Here is a 20711-nt window from a genome sequence, read left to right on the forward strand (position 1 = left end):
TAGCGTATATGGATTTGACCGAACGCAGTAACGCCTCCTTGAGCTACTGATACTGATACTGCCTACGGTACGTTTTATAATGCTTGTTTGATCATGGTGGATATCTGGTTGTATACCTTTGATATTCTATGACATTATGACGCACTTGTTTCTTTTTGTTTTTTGTTTGTTTTTGTTGTTGTTTTTGGGGGGGTTGTTTTTTGCTTTGGGTTGTTGCTTTTTTGTTGTTGTTGTTGTTGGTTTTGTTGTTGTTGTTGTTTGTTTGTTGTGGGTTTGTTTGGGGGGTTTTTTGTTGTTGTTTGTTGTTGTTTTTTTGTTGTTTTTTTTGCTTTTTTAGCTTTTTGTTGTTGTTGTTACTGTGTTGCTTTTTTTAAAATATCTCTGTTGTTGTTTTTCCTGCCCCTCTCTCCCCCTCTCCCCCCCAGCCCCCCGCCCCCCCTCTCTCTCTCTCTCTCTCTCTCGGTCTCGTATTTCATGCTATGCCTATGATGCGCTATGGTTGTTGTGTTGTTGTTTTTAAATTACCCCCATGCATGTCAGTCACTGTGATTGTCTGATGGAAGAGTAAATATATATATATATATATATATATATATATATATATATATATATATATATATATAATCAAAAAATAATGATCACGAGGCATCGTTTCGCTGTACTGACTAACAACACTTTTTGCCAATATCCACAATTTTTCCCTCAAAGATGGCTATGAGTGGCATTCACAAGAAGGGGTGGTGGACGTTCTGTTCAGTCCGCCAGTCACAGAGAGGTTGAGGCGGGGAAGAAATGCGTGGATGTAGCCGCACTTCTCTTTTATTTGTTTGTTTATTTATTTGTTTATTTATTTATTCTTTTCTTTTTTCATTTTCTTTTTTAATTCGTGATATGAAATCCATGAAACGTAGTTAGCGTTACTACCGACTTTCAAAACATGCGTCCTCATAAAAAGATCGTGGTGCAGCGGACACGGTCAGCAGTGATCGATATAACCACATTGCTGGCGTTGTGGAACATGTGCCAGCCTAATGAAGTAAAATTGTCACTCAGCTGTTGAGATCCGTCTTTCCCGTAAAATAAGGACTGAGTGCCACCAATAAACGCACTGCACAAATAGTTGAGTCACTGCTTGAATGAAAGTAGTCACAACCTGGTTGGTTGGTTCGTTGGTTTGTTTGTTTGTGTGTGTGTGTGTGTGTGTGTCTGAGTGTGTGTGTGTGTGTGTGTGTGTGTGTGTGTGGTGGGAGGGTTGAGTGTGGTAGGGTTAGCCGTCAAAACTGATTAATCTTGTCTGCAGCACTGTGTAATATCAAGACAGCTCTACCCTACTGCCCTCTCCCCCTGCCAGTTGTAGGTCATGATTGTGTCACCACGTACAGTCCCATTCAGTGCCACCCCTACTCTCTTCACCCTGATATTGGCTTCTCGGTGCGACGTGTGTGTGTTTGCATGTCAAAAGTTGTTTGTTTGTTGGGGTTTTTTCTTTTGTTTGTTTGTTGTTGTTGTTGTTGTTGTTGTTTTGGGTTGGGTTTTGTTTGTTTTGTTGTTTTTGTTGTGTTTTTTTTTTATTCGTTCTCCTGTCAAAGGGGGTGGGGGGGTGTTGCTTTTTTTTTTTTTTTCTTTTTTTTTTTTTGCAAGCGATAATTACATGGGTTAATGAAATATATGCTGCGGAAATTCAGATCATTGTGTCACTATCCGAAAGGACAGATAGCACCCAGACACCGCCAAGGTTAAGTAGAGGAGGGTAGAATTTCTAACCCCCCCCCCCCCCACCCCCCCCCCCCCCCCCCCCCACACACACACACACACACACACACACACCCTCATCCCTCACTGCCTCTCCCCCATCCCCCGCCCTCCACCCCCCACAGACTCCTTTTCTTCTATTTTTGTGTTTGTGGGCTACTGTTACCACGAGTACATGGACATGTGTTATCCCATCATTTAGGCAGCCATACTCCATTTCCACAGGTAGCTGAATCATGGGTCTGCCCTTGGTTTCTTTAAATAATCCACTGAACGCTGACATGAGTTTTAGGATATATTTCATTGCATGCGAACGTATACACACGAAAGGGATTAAGACACCAGCAGGTCGATCAGAGAGACTAGGGGGAAAAAAAGGGGGGGGGGGGATAATAACCACCTTAAACCCCATCAAGCGTTGCCGTTTGGGGTTCGAACCACGAACTTCACAAATAAAACCTCCGTTACAGACTTCGTTCGAGGCTCCAACGGTTACTCGGCCACTAAACAGTAACCCGTCATGTGTGAGAAAGACTAACAGAAACGTCAGAATCACGGTGTGTGCGTGCCAGCTGTGTGGGCGAACCAGTACAGTACACTGTCTGAGGGTCTGATGACTGGTCGCTTGACTTCACAGCTCGCGTCATTCTGTTTGACGCGCGGTTTTCATTCATTCATGGCCTTTGTGTGACTGACTGTTTCCGGTTTTTGAATCCGTTACTGGAGGCCTGTTGCATGATACAGTATAAATCATATCGAGATGTATCACCTATGTAACCGAATGTGTTCTTCTTACCCGCTTGTTTCCTGGATACTGTGGATATAATCGATTGTTGTATTGAACATGAAGGTATTAACGTGGCGATAGCCTTGAGATGGCCTTAGTGGTCGACGAGGCTCTAAGCACCATAATTTGATTTGATTTGTGTTGAACATTCTTTGTTAGCTCTGTGATTGGACCATGGTTTTTCGGCCTCTGCTGTGGAGATGTTTAGATCATTGCATTCACAGCAGGAGTTTTTTGACAGACGTCTACTGACGGTACTTGTCACGAAGAGTGTTTGTGTGTGTCCTCTGTTCTGTGAAAACGACTGGGTGGCAAGCTTACTAGGAGCATAGACTTTAAGCAAATACAAGGCACACATGAACAGCCAGCTGACGCCGCAGATATCTTATTACAGGCGCGATGGGTTTAGGCAGACGTTGGTCCTTTTTGGGGTGGTGTGTGTGTGTGTGCGTGTGTGTGTAATCGGAGATGTGTAATATAAAGCTTTCTCCCTCTTTATGCCCTCTCCCCTCCGCCCCCCGCACACGTCTACCCCGATTCATTCTCCATCTCATTTTGATTACCCTGTATTGAGATGGTGTCTCTCTCGCTCTCTGCATGTTTCTTTCTGTCTCTTTGTGTCTGCCTCTCGCTCTCTCTAAATCGCAAACACGCGCGCGAGTATGCGCGCGCGCGCGCTCGCACGCACTCACTCACACACACACACACACACACACACACACACACACACACACACACACACACACACACAGAGTCTCGCTTTTCGTGTCTCAATCATCCCGTCACTGTGACCTCCTCCCGTCGCAACCCCCAACCTCCACCCTCACACACACGCACACACAGACACAGTAAGGTTTTCTTGTGTGTGTGTGTGTGTGTGTTTGTGTGTGTGTGTGTGTTTCACTAAATAGTGAAAAGACGTTGAAATAAAGAGACAGGTACGCGCACTGTATTGACACTGTAACTGACACGACTACTACTGTAGTTAAGTCACACCCACTACTGATCGCGCACGCCCTGTTGTCATGTCACAAAGTAAAAAAAAAATTAAAAAAACAAGAGAGGCAAGGCCTTCAAGACTCACTTGTGATACACTTTTTCTTCTTTTTTTTTATCTAATCGTTAAAATGTGTTCTGTATTTGTTATTATAAAGCTTCGGGTTAAAAGAAAAAGAAGAAAAAAGTCCCAACGGCAGATTCGAACTCCGAGTGTTCGGGTGAGAAGAAACTGTCTTACCCATTACACTATCGTGGCTCCTAAAATGACGTTCAAAAATATAATATTTAAACATGCTTTTTTAAAGGGCGATAGTTCGATTGCGGTATTCGCAGTGAGAACGCTGTTTAAGTCATATTATTCTGATGTATCTTTAAGGGCAATTAAAAATTATTTTTAAGTCCGCGGTAAAGGAGACGTGGCTATCGCCGCAATCACTGCAACATTTAACCGTTTTCTCTGGATCTAGATACATGTACAAGTTTCAGTTAGTTACACCCGGTTGTTGACACGGTCGATTCAATTTCTCTTTTATGTTCATTCTAGTTTTAAAGTTTTAAAAAATGAGTATTTTGTTAAACTAATAACACGTAGACCCAAGTACAAGTACTTCTAAACGTCTTATGAAGTGAAAAGGACTTCATTTTGAGAAAAGTGAAAACTGGAATTTTCACGTTTCATCAGTTCAACGGTATTAACTCACATGGTTTATTATTTTTAACTGTGAATTCCGACTGATTCTGTGGACATTTTTATGGCAGTTTGGGGCATAATCCAGTAAGTGATGAGGAGTTCACAAATCTGTCTCTGAATAAATATTTTAACGGTCTCCTTCTCCAACTTTCCATCACATGTTATCGTGTATTGTCGATTGAATATAAGATTGAACGGGCAGGTCAACAACTTGAAACAAAATGGCGTCGTTCGCGTTCGCAAAGAATATGAGCACGCGCTTTGAATGTGTATAAATATGTGTACGCAATTGATTTTTGCCCATGACCTTCAGGGCTCAGCCAATAGATCTATAAAGTCCACTCGTAGTATTGATTTTAGTATTTTCCGAAAAAGATCACTTGGGCGAATGAACATAGTGAAAGCCCTGTACACTGAGAGTAAAACACACAAGCTTTTTATGTATTGAGTATAATTTCAAAATGTAATGGTTAAGATGAGAAAGCTCAGTTTAAAGCAAATTAAGTCCCCTAGCATTAATTACAGATTAATTTCCCTTTTTTACTATCTGCCCCAAAACGTTTGCAAAATAAATAAAACTTCCATGTTTAGCAAAAGAAGTTCCTGTTTGAACAAAACATGATAACAATGACTGCTCTTGTTGTTGTGTCGAATATCAGACCGAAGTGCACAAGTTTAGAGAATAAAAAAATAAATAAATAAATATAACAGTAAATGCAGTTTGCATATAATTTGGCTTTTTGTTTTTATTTCTTTGTGCCCGTCCCAGAGGTGCAATATTGTTTGAAACAAGATGACTGGAAAGAACTGAATTTTTCCTATTTTTATGCCTAATTTGGTGTCAACTGACAAAGTATTTGCAGAGAAAATGGCAATGTTAAAGTTGACCACACACACCCACACACACAGAGACAGACAACCGAACACCGGGTTAAAACATAGACTCCCTTTGTTTACACAAGTGAGTCAAAAAAACCGAAACCGCCCGACGAGTCTGTCTGCACGTCGTGTTTCATGTACGTTTAATAGGTGGACGTGCTCAGCATTTACACCAATACAACCTGGGTTTTTGTGCCAATGAGCGATGCCGTCCAGAGTCATGTGCAAATCAAATTTGATTAACTACGGGCGCACGTCTGTCCCGTCATGTGATAGTGAGGGGATTGATATTGCGCACGATGAGTCAGTTTTGCAGGCTGGGGTTTTTGTTTGTTTGTTTTTGTTTTGTTGTTGTTGTTTTTCTTCTTTTTTTCTTTTTGTTGCTTGGGGGTTGGTTTGTTAACTTTTTTTTCTTTCTTTGTTTCTTTCTTTGAATGTAGGAGGTTGGTTTGGAGCAGTTTTTTTGTTTTGTTTTTTACTTTTTATTTTTTAATTTATTTTTTTTTTGGGGGGGGGGTTGTTTGTTTTTGTTGCTTTTTTGTTTGTTTGTTTTTGTTGTACGAGACCGATATTTCAACCATGATTATTACAGCCCTGTGTGGTCGACTGGACTTTAAGCAACGACAAAAAAGAGGGGGGGGGAGATTATTTCTTTCTGATTTGGGTCAAAGGGGTTGAACTCGTGAACGATTTTTTGGATAGTTATCATCTGTCATTCCTGTCAAAACAATAATAATTACTGCTGGCGTAACGCTGATAGGGGAATGTTCAGAGTGCGGTTTGCCGAGTGCGATAAAAGCATCAGCAATTAGTACAGTTATGATATAATCATCAAGGGTTTGGTAAAACAAAACAACAACAACAACAAAAACACCTTGTCGGATCTCACCAAGCGATAACGATTAGCACGTGTCAGACGATTTCAGCTATCGCGAACTGAATTAACTGTCGCCACGCCATCACTCTTTTATTATTTTTTTTGTTTTTAACTCACTCAGTACGGCCAGTCCTCTCTTCTCCTCTACACAGACCCCTCGGATGTCCAGTGGGTGTCTCAATGACCCAACCTTTAGCTTCCGTCGTCAGAATTGTGGTATTCTTTGTCAACATTCACCCCTTCAGTATAAGAGCCTTCCGCTTGCAATATTTTGATGGTGGTAATTGGGGTGAAACGCTGTTAACGTCGTCTCTTTCGCCCTTCGTATGGACAGAGTTAAAAAGATATCGAGTGGAGAGGAACGGCTAGTTTAGCTGTCTGGACCGTGCATGAGAGACTAGCTGACGGACGAGACGGATAGAAAGAACGGAAAAAGGGGAAGAATGAACTCCACCCAGTTGCTAAAAACGTCTCCAACTTGTTGACGCCGGCTGTAAATAGAAGAATGCCCGAGTGACCGTTTCCCAGGCGATGGCACTTCGGTAAAAGCGTTCTAGAGAGAGGGAGAGGGGGGCCGAGGTGGAGGGGGGGGGGGAAGAAAGATAAGTACACATCCCCTCCTCCCACTTCCAGTCTAATCCTTCTCCAATCTTCTCCCAACACAACCCCCAGAAACCTTCACATAATTGTTTGGTCACAGACCATTGTATTGTGGGGGGTGGGGAAGGGGGGCGTATTTTCTCTTGTCTCACGCACGAGTGGTTTCTCACTTCCTTTGGTCAGTCTGTCCCCAGCTCCCGCGAGAACTCAGGATGGACACAGGACTCGGGCAAAGAACTAATGCCAACACACTTTGTCTGTCGATGGGAGATTTTGTGTGACAAAGACCACTTTCTCACGTTTCACCTCCTCCTCCTCCTCCTTCTCAACCTTCTCCTCCTCCTTCTCCTCCTTCGTCGTCTACTTCTTTTGCTTCATTCCCGGGCTGCGACTCCCACATTCCCTCGTGTACACACACACACACACACACACACACACACACACACACACACACATATATATATATATATATATAGAGAGAGAGAGAGAGAGAGAGAGAGCTAACTTTTACGTGTATTCATTACCGTTTTTATCCCCCGTCGTGTAGGCAGTCATACTCTCGTTTCCGGGGTTGGGGAGTGGGTGGGGGGAGGTGTTTCACCTTCTCACTTAAGTACGCCTCAGTCGTGATGAAATCGTAAATAGTTCATCAGGAGGTGCTAACTATAATTAATGGTTATTATGCATCGGTGGTTCTGACCCAGTTTCGTCTCGTTCTGAATATATAGCTGATGACTGTTTGTTTGCTTCTTTTTTTTTTTTTTGCTTTTTTTTTTTTTTTTTGCTTTTTTTTTAACTACTCATTCAAACTTAAAAGAGATTCTTTTCCTGCGTGCTCGGTTTATGACATACACACAAAGCTTCGAGCGATGTTCGCTACTAATGTGGCGTGTGTGCGGAATCGGTCCGACCATGATATGTTACGTGCAATGAAAACATTCAGCATTTGTTTGTTTGTTTGTTTGTTTGTTTCCTGTCATGACGACTTGAAAAAAAAATCTAAGTCCCGATATGATCATAGCCATCGGCTGGGTTGAAATCCACCAGCGTTTAGATCTCGTTTCAGTTGTCCATGAGACTGACTTCTTCTGGCAGAGAAAGTCGAACAATATGCGAACAACGTATTTGAGATTCTCAGACCTTATGTTCCATGTAGGAGAAAATCGTTAAATTAGAACGTTCTTGATAATTATCGTAGGGTCTATGTTCTAGGCTACATACGAATCATGGGCTCCCTCAGTGCGGGAGAACAATGCTAACACTGCAGTAAGGTTGTAATCAAGCTCTTGACATCCTTTTTGGCAAGTTTTAGAATAGGGTTGTTTGGAGGATATCGTTAAAGGAGACACAAAGTGACTGGTTTTATGGCGAACATAAATCTATTTTAGTTAATGGTGGTGCGTCCAATACTTTTTAAAGCAAATTAATTTTCATCTTGAGAAGAAATATAGATTTTTTAAATACCTAAATATGATGCATCGAATAGTCATTGAGGCCACCATTTTGTATATGATTGTGATGTCACAAACACAGACACTTGCTTTCACGTTTGGCTGATTTGTGAAGGAGATCGAAACGAATTCGTTGAAAAATACTGTGCAAGGACTTTCCAAAAGAAAAGAAAAGAAAAAATACTGGGTTAAATCACTCAGTACGACCAGTCCTCTCTTCTCCTCTACACAGACCCCTCGGATGTCCAGTGGGTGTCTCTATGACCCAACCTTTAGCTTCCGTCGTCAGAATTGTGGTATTCTTTGTCAACATTCACCTCTTCAGTGTAAGAGCCTTCCGCTTGTAATATTTTGATGGTTGTAATTGGGGTGAAACGCTGTTAACGTCGTCTCTTTCGACGTTCTTATGGAAAGAGTTAAATCTTATGAGATTTTAAAGTTGTGAGTCAGTGCCGATGTGAAATCTGCGGTATTTGCCCACTTTGTCATCCCACAAGAAAGCACATGTTGCACAGTGATATATGACTGTCTCCGGCTTTGTTTTTGTTTGTTTGTGGTTGTTTTTTCTTTGTTTTTCTTTGTGGTTGTTGTTGTTATTTATTAAAAAAAAATTAAAAACAAACAAACAAAAAAAAAAAACGATGAACGTGATGGGCGTACATTTTGCATTACAGAATGCCCATCAATTTCTGCACTTCTTCTAAACCGAGCAAGACTGGAAGTTAGTTTTGTGCACAATGGATGAGACGCCACGACCCTCTCTCCTTTTTAGAGAGCCAGTCCCAAAATGGCGGCGTCCTTTGTTGCACCAGGCTCAGTGATATTCTAACTCAATATAATTGCTTTCATGGGCTTACGTGTTCAGTTTAATGCATGGTTCTGTAATAATTCACCCATTCGTCGAGTTCTTAGAGCATGCTGCTATTCCACTTCGTGCCCCCTTTTAACGCATTGCTTCCGTCTTGACAGGTGCAGCTCAAACTAAAAAGCGGGTTTATTCTGCTGTCTCATGGTCTGTTGCATCGGTCTTGATTGTACTGACACAACGTGTTAACGGGCGCAATAGCCGAATGGTTAAAGCATTGGACTTTCAATCTGAGGGTCCCGGGTTCGAATCTCGGTGGCGCCTGGTGGGTAAAGGGTGGAGATTTATCCGATCTCCCAGGTCAACATATGTGCAGACCTGCCAGTGCCTGAACACTCTTCGTGTGTATACGCACGCAGAAGATCAAATACGCACGTTAAAGATCCTGTAATCCATGTCAGCGTTCGGTGGGTAAAAGAAACAAGAACATACCCAGCATGCACACCCCCGAAACGGAGCATGGCTACCTACATGGCGGGGATAAATAAATAAAACGCTCATACACGTAAAATATTAAATGTTACATGTCTGTCTGAGTGTGTATGTGTGCGAGCCTGAAATCTGATTGAATGGCACAGGAAACGAATGATGAGCGCCCAATGGCAGCCGTCAGTTGGCTCTACCCAGGTAGGCAGCTTGTCGTGTAAATGACCCCGTGTATGTAAAGCGCTCAGAGCTTGGTCTCCGACCGAGGATAGGCGCTATATAAGTATCCATATCAATCAATCAATCAATTATCAGTATTCGCAATCTGCTCTTTTTCTTCTGCTGCGTTCGTGGGCTACAACGTTCTCTTGTGTGTCTCCGAATGTGGAGTTTTACTTATATTTATGAGCATTTTCATTGTGTCGTACTGGCAGACATTCTCTCGTTTTCCAGGATGCTCGCAATCTTTTGATAGATGGGACATTACTGAGGGTTTTGCAGGTACGGCAGTATAGACAAGTTTTCCCTGTTGCTGGCTTTGTTCCGGCCATTTTCTGCTCTGATACTACTTCACTTCGATTCTTCACTTCTCCTTGTCATTATTTGAGTGTTTTGTTGTTGCTGTTGTTGTTGTTTTAATTGCAACCCACATTCACATTTTACGAACTGTGACTTCCGAACCAAAATAGATTTATTCAGTATTTTCGCAACTCTGAAGTAAAGGGATTTTTTTTCCATAGGGGTTAGAGTATAAACTAGAATGTATTATGTGCTTTTGTTCGCGTTCTCCTTTCCGCTGTTTCGCCTTTCTGCCATTGATACACAAGAGAATTTCAGCTTCAGGATGTTGTATCCACCCTTATCACCATCATCACGGGTAGGGGTATGCCCCCCATCCTTTCCTTTTCCTTCATGCACCCGATTATCAATTAATGTTGCGCTCACTGATAAACGGGGTTTGATTATTTCAGATCACATGCGAATTACTCGTTATACGATGATGTACCGTAACACATGTATATAAACTGGAGGAGAAAGAAAGGGGAGTGGCGATGACGACATGAGCACCCCCTTCCCCCTTCCCCCAACCCCTAACCCTTGTCTCCAACCCATTGCTTTCCCAAACCCCAATACAACCCGATCGTGTTGTTTACAACATGCGATTTAACTGTACTTTACGATGCTGTACAAGAGCACATATAAACTGACGTAAAGGAAAGGGGGGTGGGGATGGGAGATCTTTCATCAGCCGATGATGTGTATGATCGCCCCCTCCCACCCCACCCCTCTCCAATCCCTTCCCCATTGTCGACAACCCGTTGCTCCCCCACCCCCCACCCCTCCTCTCCCCTCCCCTGTTGTTTACAAAACCCACTCAACTACTTTGTGGCAGCTCTTCACTCCCAACGAGAAGGTACTCAAGGCCTGTGTAAGCATTGAGTCGGGTTTGCATGCCTGTGTTCACGTGTGACACATCCCGTTATTTTGTGCAACTGTTTTGTTTTGTTTTGTTTTTAGTTTGTATAATAAAACCTTTTGTTGTGTGTGTGTGTGTGTGTGTGTGTGTGTGTGTGTGTGTGTGTGTGCTCCCCCCCACCCCCCCACTGAAGACTTTGACGCAAAGTCACCACACTTGAAACTCACTTCCACTAATCTACATCCACTGAAGACTTTGACGCAAAGTCACCACACTTGAAACCCACATCCACTGAAGACTTTGACGCAAAGTCACCACACTTGAAACCCACTTCCACTGAAGACTTTGACGCAAAGTCACCACACTAAAAACTCACCTTTATTAATCTACATCCACTAAAGACTTTGGCGCAAAGTCATCACATTTGAAACTCAACATCCACTGAAGACTTTGACGCAAAGTCACCACACTTGAAACTCACTTCCATTAATCTACATCCATTGAAGACTTTGACGCAAAGTCACCACACTTGAAACTCACCTATATTAATCTACATCCACTGAAGACTTTGACGCAAAGTCACCACACTTGAAACTCACTTCCATTAATCTACATCCATTGAAGACTTTGACGCAAGGTCACCACACTTGAAACTCACCTCTATTAATCTAAATTCACTAAAGACTTTTACGCAAAGTCACCAAACTTGAAACTCTCTTCCATTAATCTACATCCACCGACGCAAACTCGCCACGTTTGGCAGATGACTAGTTAATTAAACAAGAAAGTGAGCTCGTCATGAGAGCATAGTATGCACGAAAGATCCTGATCGAGTCTTGGACAGAATTCTGAATGATTTCATATTGATGGATGTGGTCTATGACAATGTTGCTATGGAGATTCAACTCGTTTGTCCCCAGTGAAGGTTAGTTTCCCCCCAAGACCAAATAGTCAATACCCCCTCCCCCAACTCCCACCCCAACACCTCCAACCCCCCCCCCCCTACCCCCCGCACCCCCCTCCCCCACCCACCCCAAAACAAAACAAAACAAAAAAAAACCAGTGAAACTCTCTCACTCTGACCTCACACACACACACACACACACACACACCCACCCACCCACACACACACACACACACACACACACACACACACACACACACACACACACACACACACACACACAAAGAAACAAATGCCCAGAGAGACTGAGTGAGAGGATGAGAAAATTTCGCGTTTTGTCTGCAGTCAGAATAACGCAACGTATATATCATATTACGTTTGTGAGAGAAAACCAAACCATTACAGTTCAGAAAGACAGAGAGGGTGTTGTCATCCAGAATAAAGGAAACAGAACATAAATCGGAGGACTCAATTTTTATAGGCCTTTCAGCGTCATGCAGTTCAAAAGATACTGAAGTTAGAGCGAAAACTGCGTCTCACAAGGGGGATGATATAGCAGCATTCACGGACTGAAAGATTTAATCCTCCTCTTGATCCTCGGGTGTATGGAGGACATAAGAAAACATGTACACACGTTAATTCACAACTTGAATCCAAGAGAGAGAGAGAGAATTCGTCACGCTAAAGGACTCTTATCATCTTTCGCTTGCTCCTCCTTGCCCATTGTGATTATTTCCACCACACCTGCAACCCCCCCCCCCCCCCCGCTCCCCCCCCCCATCCCCCGCCTCATTCCTCCACCCCACCCCACCACCTCCACCACCCATTCTCCTCAAACATCCTATGGATTCCGGTTGTTTGATCCTGAAGGGTTTAAATTCGCTTCACCACACCGCCCCATTCCCACTTTTTTTCTTTCTTTTTTTTTTTTTTTCTTTTCTTCTGCTTTTTTTTTCTAATTATGCAATGTCTTAGTTATGTCATTTTTATGATGGAAGATTATTTGTTTTCCTGCACTTGTTTTCTCCATTGTCACATTGTCCGAACCTTCAAGTTGTGAAGTGAACTGTTTTGCTGTGGTGTATAAGATAAGAGATAAGATAAGAATAACTTTATTATCTCCAACTGGAGAAATTTGGTCAGGTGCATTATCACAACATAGACAAGTAAACAACATGGGGACCATAACTGTAAAAGTCAACAACAGCTTTTACGAATATTACGAAGATAAAAATGTAAAAAAAAATATCACATACACCGTTTCATACATACATCCACACACTGCAGGTAATAACTAGTATTCTTAATGTAAAAACAGAAAGAATTAAGAAACATTATTGAATATAATTATAAACATAGCCTACTATACTGCACATTGATTATAATAGACAGATAAAATAAGAATAAAGATAAATTGCGGAAAACCGCAACCAGATAATCAGCACACACCCGCACCCATCCACCCCCCACCCACCCCACACACGCGGATTACTTGATTAGACAAGAGTAATAAACAGATGTTCTCAAATAAAAGCATTTCACATATTCGCTTTTAAAAACATTGCAATTAATATATTCCTTTAACCACAATCCGTTTTGTATTGTTTCCCTCTGTTCCCCCATAACTGACACATAAGAGTAATTGTAACACATGCATAGTACTTTTGTAACACATGCATTTTTTTTTTTCTGTTATCCCAGGATCCTCAGTTTTAGACAGCGCCGGGACAGCCTCGCAAGACAGCCATGATGAAGTTGTTGGCGGCCGTTTTGGTGGCCTCTCTCGTATCCCTCATCGGATCCGCAAACACGTCAGACACTGTGGTCTGCTCCGCTATCGTCAACACCGACTGCCAATGCACGAACTCATCCTCGGCCGCCGCATCCTCTGTGGATGTCCGATGCACGTTCAACACGCCTCAGGCACCCTCCCAGCCCCTTTTCGCCAACTCCTCCTTCGTCCTCGACACGCTGGATCTCTCCGGGAACAGACTGGACGACCTTCCCGAGGGCTTTTTCAATAACGAGACGGTTGATACCCTGATCTTGAGGAACAACAGTTTCCGGGTGGTTCCCAAGGCGCTGGGGAATATGAGGGCTGTGAGGGTGTTAGACCTGTCCTCCAACAAGTTTACCGCGTTGTCTTCGGGGGTGGTGGCTGGGGTGCAGGAGTTGCAGAATCTGAGAGAGTTGGATTTGTCTGGAAATGATATTGAAAGGTTCGTGTCTGTATTGGCTGGTTGGTTCGTTTGTTTTCTTTGTTGTTGTTTTTTCCGTTGGTGTGTGTGTGTGTGTGTGTGTGTGTGTGTGTGTGTGTGTGCTTGTGACTATCGTGAACCCATAGCACCAGTATTGGAACGAAGTCACTTGTCAAATTGGATTTGTCTGGAAATATTGAAAGCCACGTATCTGTATTGGTTGGTTCGTTCGTAATTTTCCGTTGGTACCTGTGTGTGTGGGGGGCTGGGGGGGTGGAGGGGGGTGAGTGTGCGTGTGTGTGCGTGTGTGTTTGCGTGCGTGTGCGCGTGCGCTCTTGTGTGTATGTGTGCGAGAGAGAGAGAGAGTGTGTGTGTGTTGTGTGTGACTATCACGAACTCATACCACCAGTATTGGAACAAAGTCACAAGTTGGTACTTGTCAGCTACTTTCCACGCATTCACCACTGACACACCTTTTTGGTCACCTTCCTTCTCCCTCAGCATCACCGACGACGCCTTCGAGTCGCTGACCGGGCTGACCAGACTTAACCTGGCCCACAACCGCCTGACCCAAGTGACCCGCTCCACCTTCTCCCCTCTGGGGCTGAGCCTGCAGACTTTGGACCTGTCCCACAACAACCTGAAGCAGGTTGACCGCCTGTCCTTTCAGCAGCTGCAGCGGGTCCACATGCTGAGCCTGGCGGGGAACAACGTGGAGCACGTGTTGGGCAGCTTGCGTCTCCCTGAGCACGTCACCAGGCTTGACCTGAGTGACTGCGGTCTGACCTCCATCAGCCGCTGTCAGCTGTCTAGGCTGGAGGACCTCGATGTGCTGGAGCTCCGCGGGAATCCTTTGAATGTACGTTATTTGGGGGGTGGGTGGAGGGGGTGGGGGAGGTTGGTGTGTGTGTGTTTGGGGAGTCTTTGTGTGTGTGTGTGTGTGTGTGTGTGTGTGTGTGTGTGTGTGTGTGTGGTTTTGTCTTTTAAGAAGCTACTTTTATAAAAGATTGGGTCGGGGGTGGGGGTGGGGTGTTTGTGTGTGTGTGTGTGTGTGTGTGTGTGTGTTTCCCCCAAAAGTCTTATCCAGTACATCAATGTCCAAAGCAACTTTGTGTATTTGTAAACTACACCATTATGTATTGGGGTTATTGGGGGAGGGAGGGTCACCGCCGGGGTAGGAGGGTGGGGGTTCTTTTGTTTTTCATCACCGTTGCCTTTCCAACCCATGCTGTCTGTTGGAGTAGGGTTGTGTATAGATTACTAAATTTACTTCGCTGACCTTTTGAAAATAAAAAGCTATCATTTCTTTTTACAGCTGTGTGACTGACCCCCACCCCCACCCCCACCCCTCCCACCCCCTTCCCCCTCCCTATTTGCCCATAAAGTCTTAAATGTGTGTAAACTTTAAAACAGTATCCCCTTTTACTTGCACAGTTCAATTTTCTGTATGCAGACGGAAATCAAAAAAGAAAGAAGACGAAGTACATTTCGTTCTGAGCTGTTCAGCTCTTAAAGACTTTGGAGAAAAATCATTTCCTGCTAAATATTACTGACAATATTGTACGTTTTAAGTTTTTGATTGATGCTTTCCAGATGACAAAATGATACCAAGAACTTGTCAATCTTCCAGCATAAAGGTATTCACGTTTAGAGAAATTGCAGTCTTGTAATATGTTGTGTTACAGATTCTGTTTGATGTGACTTTTTATTTCTTGGTAATTCAAACGAATTCGAGATGACGGGTGCTTGTCTACCCAAGCCAAAACAAGACAAGGTTGTTTTAGGAATCCCTGTGAGGGTACATGAAAATGTAACACATTTCATGTAACTATTACAAAATATGAAATACTTTCGATATTGTCATCACAGTCAGTTATATTTTGCAATATTAACTAATTCATAGGGGATATAGCCAGGGATGAGTAAAAAGGTGGCAGAATGGTTAAGACGTTCATCTGCCAATACAGAGTCGGTGAGGGTCTGGGTTCGAATCCCGCTCTTGCCCTTTCTCCCAAGTTTGACTGGAAAATCAAACTGAGCGTCTGGTCATTGGGATGAAACGATAAACCGAGGTCCCGTATGCAGCACGCACTTGGAGCACTGAAAAAGAACCCATGGCAACGAGAGTGTTCTCCTCCGGCAAAACTCTGTAGAAGAAATCCACTCTGATAGGTATTCAGATATATATATATATATATATGCATGCGCTCAAGGCCTGGCTAAGCGCGTTGGGTTGTGCTGCTGGTCATTTATCTTCCTAGCAGATGTGGTGTAGCGTATAATTATGGTTTTGTTCGAACGCAGTGACGCCTCCTTGAGAAACTGATACTGAAACCATGGCCATTTGAAAGAAATAATCATCCGTATCCGCATCTCTCTCTGTCTTGTAGTGCACGTGCGAGCTGTACCAGCTCCAGCAGTGGCTGAAGAACCAGGGATCTGAGGACAGTCAGTGGCGGTGCCAGACTTCAGGGGACGGAGGGCAGCAGGTGGCAGTCGACGACCTCTCTGCTCAGTGCCAGGACTCCTACACCGTCTGCCCGTCTGTGGACGAGCTGATTAGTCAGGTATGACGCGAGGTTCTGTCTGTTAGTCAGGTAACTACGGGGTTCTCTCTGTTTAGTCAGGTAACTCGGGGTTCTCTCTGTATTAGTCAGGTAACACGGGGTTCTCTCTGTATTAGTCAGGTAACATGGGGTTCTATCTGTATTAGGTAACACGGGGTTCTCTCTGTATTAGTCAGGTAAACACGGGTTCTCTCTGTATTAGTCAGGTAACACGGGGTTCTCTCTGTATTAGTCAGGTAAACACGGGGTTATCTCTGTATTAGTCAGGTAACACGGGTTCTCTCTGTATTAGTCAGGTAACATGGGGTTCTCTCTGTATTAGTCAGGTAACACGGGGTTCTCTCTGTTAAGTCAGGTAACACAGGGTTATCTCTGTTGAGTAATAAGGGGTTCTCTGTTAAGTCACGTGACACTGGGTTCTCTCTGTTAGTCAGGTAACACGGGGTTCTCTATGTTAGGCAACACGGGGTTTTCTCTGTCAGGTAACACGGGGTTCTGTCTATTAGTCAGGTAACACGGGGTTCTCTCAGTTAGGTAACGCGGGGTTCTGTCTATTAGTCAGGTAACGCGGGGTTCTCTCAGTTGGTAACACGGGGCTCTCTCAGTTAGTCAGGTAACACGGGGTTCTCTCTGTTAGTCAGGGCTCTCTCTGTCATTAGCTGTGTGTTTGCACACACACATCCCCCTTCCCGCCCCTTTCTGTCTGTCTCTTTCTCTGTCTGTCTGTCTGTCTCTGTCTGTATATCTATGAATGTCTGTTTACGTATTCCTATCCTTATCTATCTGTCTACCTATCTATCTATCGATACATCTGTCTATCTATCTATATTCGTGCTGTCACTTTCTGGCGTTTCATTTCTTTATTAGCCAAGAAGAAGAAAAAATGATTGTTTGAAAAAGATTGGGGGGAAAAAATTCACGATCGGGGAACCCTGTCATGTAGGTGCGTGCGCGCACGCACGCGTGAGTGTGTGTGTGTGATGGAGGGGGTTGGGTGGCGGAGGGGTGATGGGCATGTTTTTGCGCCCTCTCGTAATGGAAATCTTGAAGACTTTACTTTTCTTTCTTTAAGTCACAACCTTTTGAACTCCAACAACATTGTTCTTAAAATCCATTCATGACTTCACTGGGATTTTCAGATGGCCATATCCATCAATGTGGAGACGTTGAGTGTGTGTGTGTGTGTGTGTGTGTGTGTGTGTGTGTGTGTGTGTGTGTGTGTGTGTGAAGGAGGGGAAGGGGTGGGTATGTTTTTGCACCCTCCCGTTATGGAAACCTTGAAGACCTTTAAACTCCCAACATTTTAGAAAACCATATCACTTCATTTGGGTCTTCAGATGGCCCTGTCCATCGATGTGGAGACGTTGAGTGAATGAGTGTGTGTGTGTATGGAGGAGGGGGAGGGGATGTTTTTGTGCCCTCCCATTATGGAAATCTTGAAGATTTTCCATTGTATAAGTGACAAACTTTGAACTCCAACATTTTTTTTTAATCCACACATCACATCACTTGGTTTTCAGATGGCCATGACCATCGATGTGGAGATGTCAGGAGACACGCTCTCTGTGTCGTGGACCCTGCAGGCTGATGACGCCCTGAGCATCGACGGCTTTCAGCTGCGCTACCTGCCGGAGATCGGAGACCGCATGACGTCCCCTGTGGTGCCACCGGACCAGCGCCGCCTGTCCCTGGACACTGGGGACCTGGCTGACCACTACACGGTGTGTCTGGAGGTCCTCATGTACACGTCCGCCGTGGTTCACCAGCAGTGCCGCAGTTTCCAGGAGGACTCTGGCAGCGTGGTGGTGGGCATCCTGGCCGGTGTCATCTTCCTGGTGCCCTGCGCGGTGATCCTGGCCTATGTCTTCGTCAAGGACAACCGCATCAGCAAGGCAAAGTACCACAGGGTCGTTCACGACGTCGAAAAACAGGATTCTGGTTTCGTCGCCGTCGCCGCCGGACTTGACGAAAAGCCCTGTCACGGTGAAGCGGAGAAGAGCAGTGTTGGACAACCATGCGTCAGTGTGAGGGAAGGAGCGGATGGTGTTGACGAAGCGGTGGTTCATTCAGCTGTTGTGGGAGAAATGTACAGCTCCCATCATACCCAGGGGTCCGAAGCCGTCACTGCCAAACAGCAGTCGACCAGTCAGGTTCATTTTGCGGCCGTGGCGGCGGTGCCGGTGGCTGTCGGACCTCAGGACAGCAAAGATCCCGCATCCGATGGTGGCGTCCAGAATTTGGGTTACGAGTGTCAGGGTCGTCATGCTGGAAACGGGATCTGCACTAATCCTGAACATGAGTCTACTGATTTGTAACTTCTAACTTCCAGGTTACCATGCCTGTAAATACATTCCCGAAGAGACAAGACTGAGGAGAAAGAAAGCAAGGTCTCGAAAGAGTGAGAGAAGAATGAAGTATTTAAACAAGGATTATGTGACGATGCATATACCCACACACATGTCAGGACGTATTCGCCACTTGATATATCAGAGGCATCAACGTCAGATTTCCATCGTGAACGTAGCACGTAGGTGCCAGACAATATATCTTTCAAATGACAGTATGCTTTAAAGGTTTGGTTTCTGACTCGGTGGGGACGATTTTTTAACAATGGTATAGGCACATATGTTCCTAATGTCAGAACGTAACTGACAACGATTGAATGAAAAGTCAATATGCTGTCCTTTGATTACTGTGACTTTTATTTCCACTTCCAGTTGTTAATTTCTCTTTAAGGTTGTTCGGACCAGAGGAGAGGCGACTCAGGTGATAAACTGAAGTCATGGTCCGCTAAAGGAGTCTGGTTCAGATTTTGTTTTAGATGATGACCGCCGGCTTCTGGATTTTTTGCTCTGCGATTTGTGTGTGTGTGTGTGTGTGTGTGTGTGTGTGTGTGTGTGTGTGTGTGTGTGTGTGTGTGCTGGCAAAGAAAAACCACACAGGCCTTCAGTGTATGCAATACAATAGAACACAATGCATTACAATAGAATACAATACATCTTTATCAACTCGATAGGAAATTACAAAGGCTCGCCACTCACACCGCACAGTCTCTCAGCCCGCAGTCGAGTCTAACATACAGGTATATATGAACACGGCAAACGTTTAACTTACAAATGAAACGGCTAAAGTAAAACATGAAAGTGCTAAAATCTTAGCAGCATAATTTTTAACACAGTAAAAGAAATTACGACATGTATTTCACAGAAAAACTAAGAAGCTCTATTTCCGAATAAGAGACACTATGATAAAGTTATCATTTCATTACTATTATAAATTCTTCCATGGCGTGTTTGTTTAATGTAAATATTTCATTCTTGGATGTCATGAAAGATATATGTGCTGATTTTATCACATGCATTAAGATTTCAGGATTAAGAAACCCTGTTCCAAGTTATCAGAAATTCTTTAAAAACTGCAGGTACAGTATGTATGCTTCAAACGTAATATTTTAACAAATATGTGAACATACACTTTTATCAACTCGGAAGGCCACCATCTGCTTTAAACAAAAAACACATGTTTCCACTCACAAAAAAAAAGGAAACTGAAACGTTCACAATCAGCCCCCCCCCCCACTCCCCATTCCTGCCCCCCCCCCCCCCCCCCCTCCCCCCCCCCCCGCCCACTCCCAAAGCAACTCCGATCAATGGTGCTCTACTACGCATAGTCATAGTCATGTAGTTTTTGTTTGATTTATGTAGACACACACACACACTCCGAAATCAACATGACATTTCCATTTTCCAAAGTCAATAGTTTAAACTTAGCGTTCTTTCTTGCATTGCACAGTCATTGTCTTTTTGTCAGACTATCCCAGTGATTGCTTATGCACTCTGCTGCACATGGTTTGTTGTTTTTCACTTTAATTTTAATGCAGGTTGTTTCAGTGTCTATACTGTGTCTCCGCTGTTTAGTACTCTACACTATTAGAAAGACGTAAAATACCTGCCTGTGGATTTATGTGTACATGAATTAGAGCACATACTCATGCTCTATAGCACGTTCGAGTTAACGTCTAACATGTGTGCAGACTGCCTGAATTTTGTAAAATAAAATAACCTTTGTTTGCAATAAATGAAAGAGATTCCAAGTTTGAGGAAGAATGGTCGCAATGTCTTTTTTATGTACTACATAACTCGTGTTCCAGTTGCGCGCGCGCGCGCGTACACGCATAATTATATACGTTCACACACACACACACACACACACACACACACACACACACACACACACACACACACACACACACACGATTAGCACTTTGTGTGTGTGGGTGGAAGGGTGAGGAGGGTTGA

The 20711-nt window shown here is 43.9% G+C and overlaps 1 protein-coding gene across 1 annotated transcript; it reads left to right on the plus strand.

Annotated features, from left to right (window-relative positions):
• Positions 1–47: 47 nt before the first annotated feature.
• LOC143285821 (uncharacterized) lies at positions 48–19982 on the plus strand. Its single transcript, XM_076593251.1, has 5 exons — positions 48–67; positions 13350–13867; positions 14348–14705; positions 16237–16413; positions 17934–19982. Exons 2-5 carry the CDS (start codon positions 13395–13397, stop codon positions 18726–18728), a joined length of 1803 nt encoding a protein of 600 aa, XP_076449366.1. The 5' UTR covers positions 48–67; positions 13350–13394; the 3' UTR covers positions 18729–19982.
• Positions 19983–20711: the final 729 nt, after the last annotated feature.

Source organism: Babylonia areolata, chromosome 9 (genome assembly GCF_041734735.1).
Source record: "Babylonia areolata isolate BAREFJ2019XMU chromosome 9, ASM4173473v1, whole genome shotgun sequence".
Classification (NCBI taxonomy): Eukaryota; Metazoa; Mollusca; class Gastropoda; order Neogastropoda; family Buccinidae; genus Babylonia; species Babylonia areolata.

Coding starts and splice junctions, on each gene's coding strand:
- LOC143285821 (XM_076593251.1), top strand. CDS start 13,395: ATGATGAAGTTGTTGGCGGCCGTTTTGGTGGCCTCTCTCGTATCCCTC. Junction 13,868..14,347: donor TCTGGAAATGATATTGAAAG/GTTCGTGTCTGT, acceptor CTTCTCCCTCAG/CATCACCGACGACGCCTTCG. Junction 16,414..17,933: donor TGGACGAGCTGATTAGTCAG/GTATGACGCGAG, acceptor CTTGGTTTTCAG/ATGGCCATGACCATCGATGT.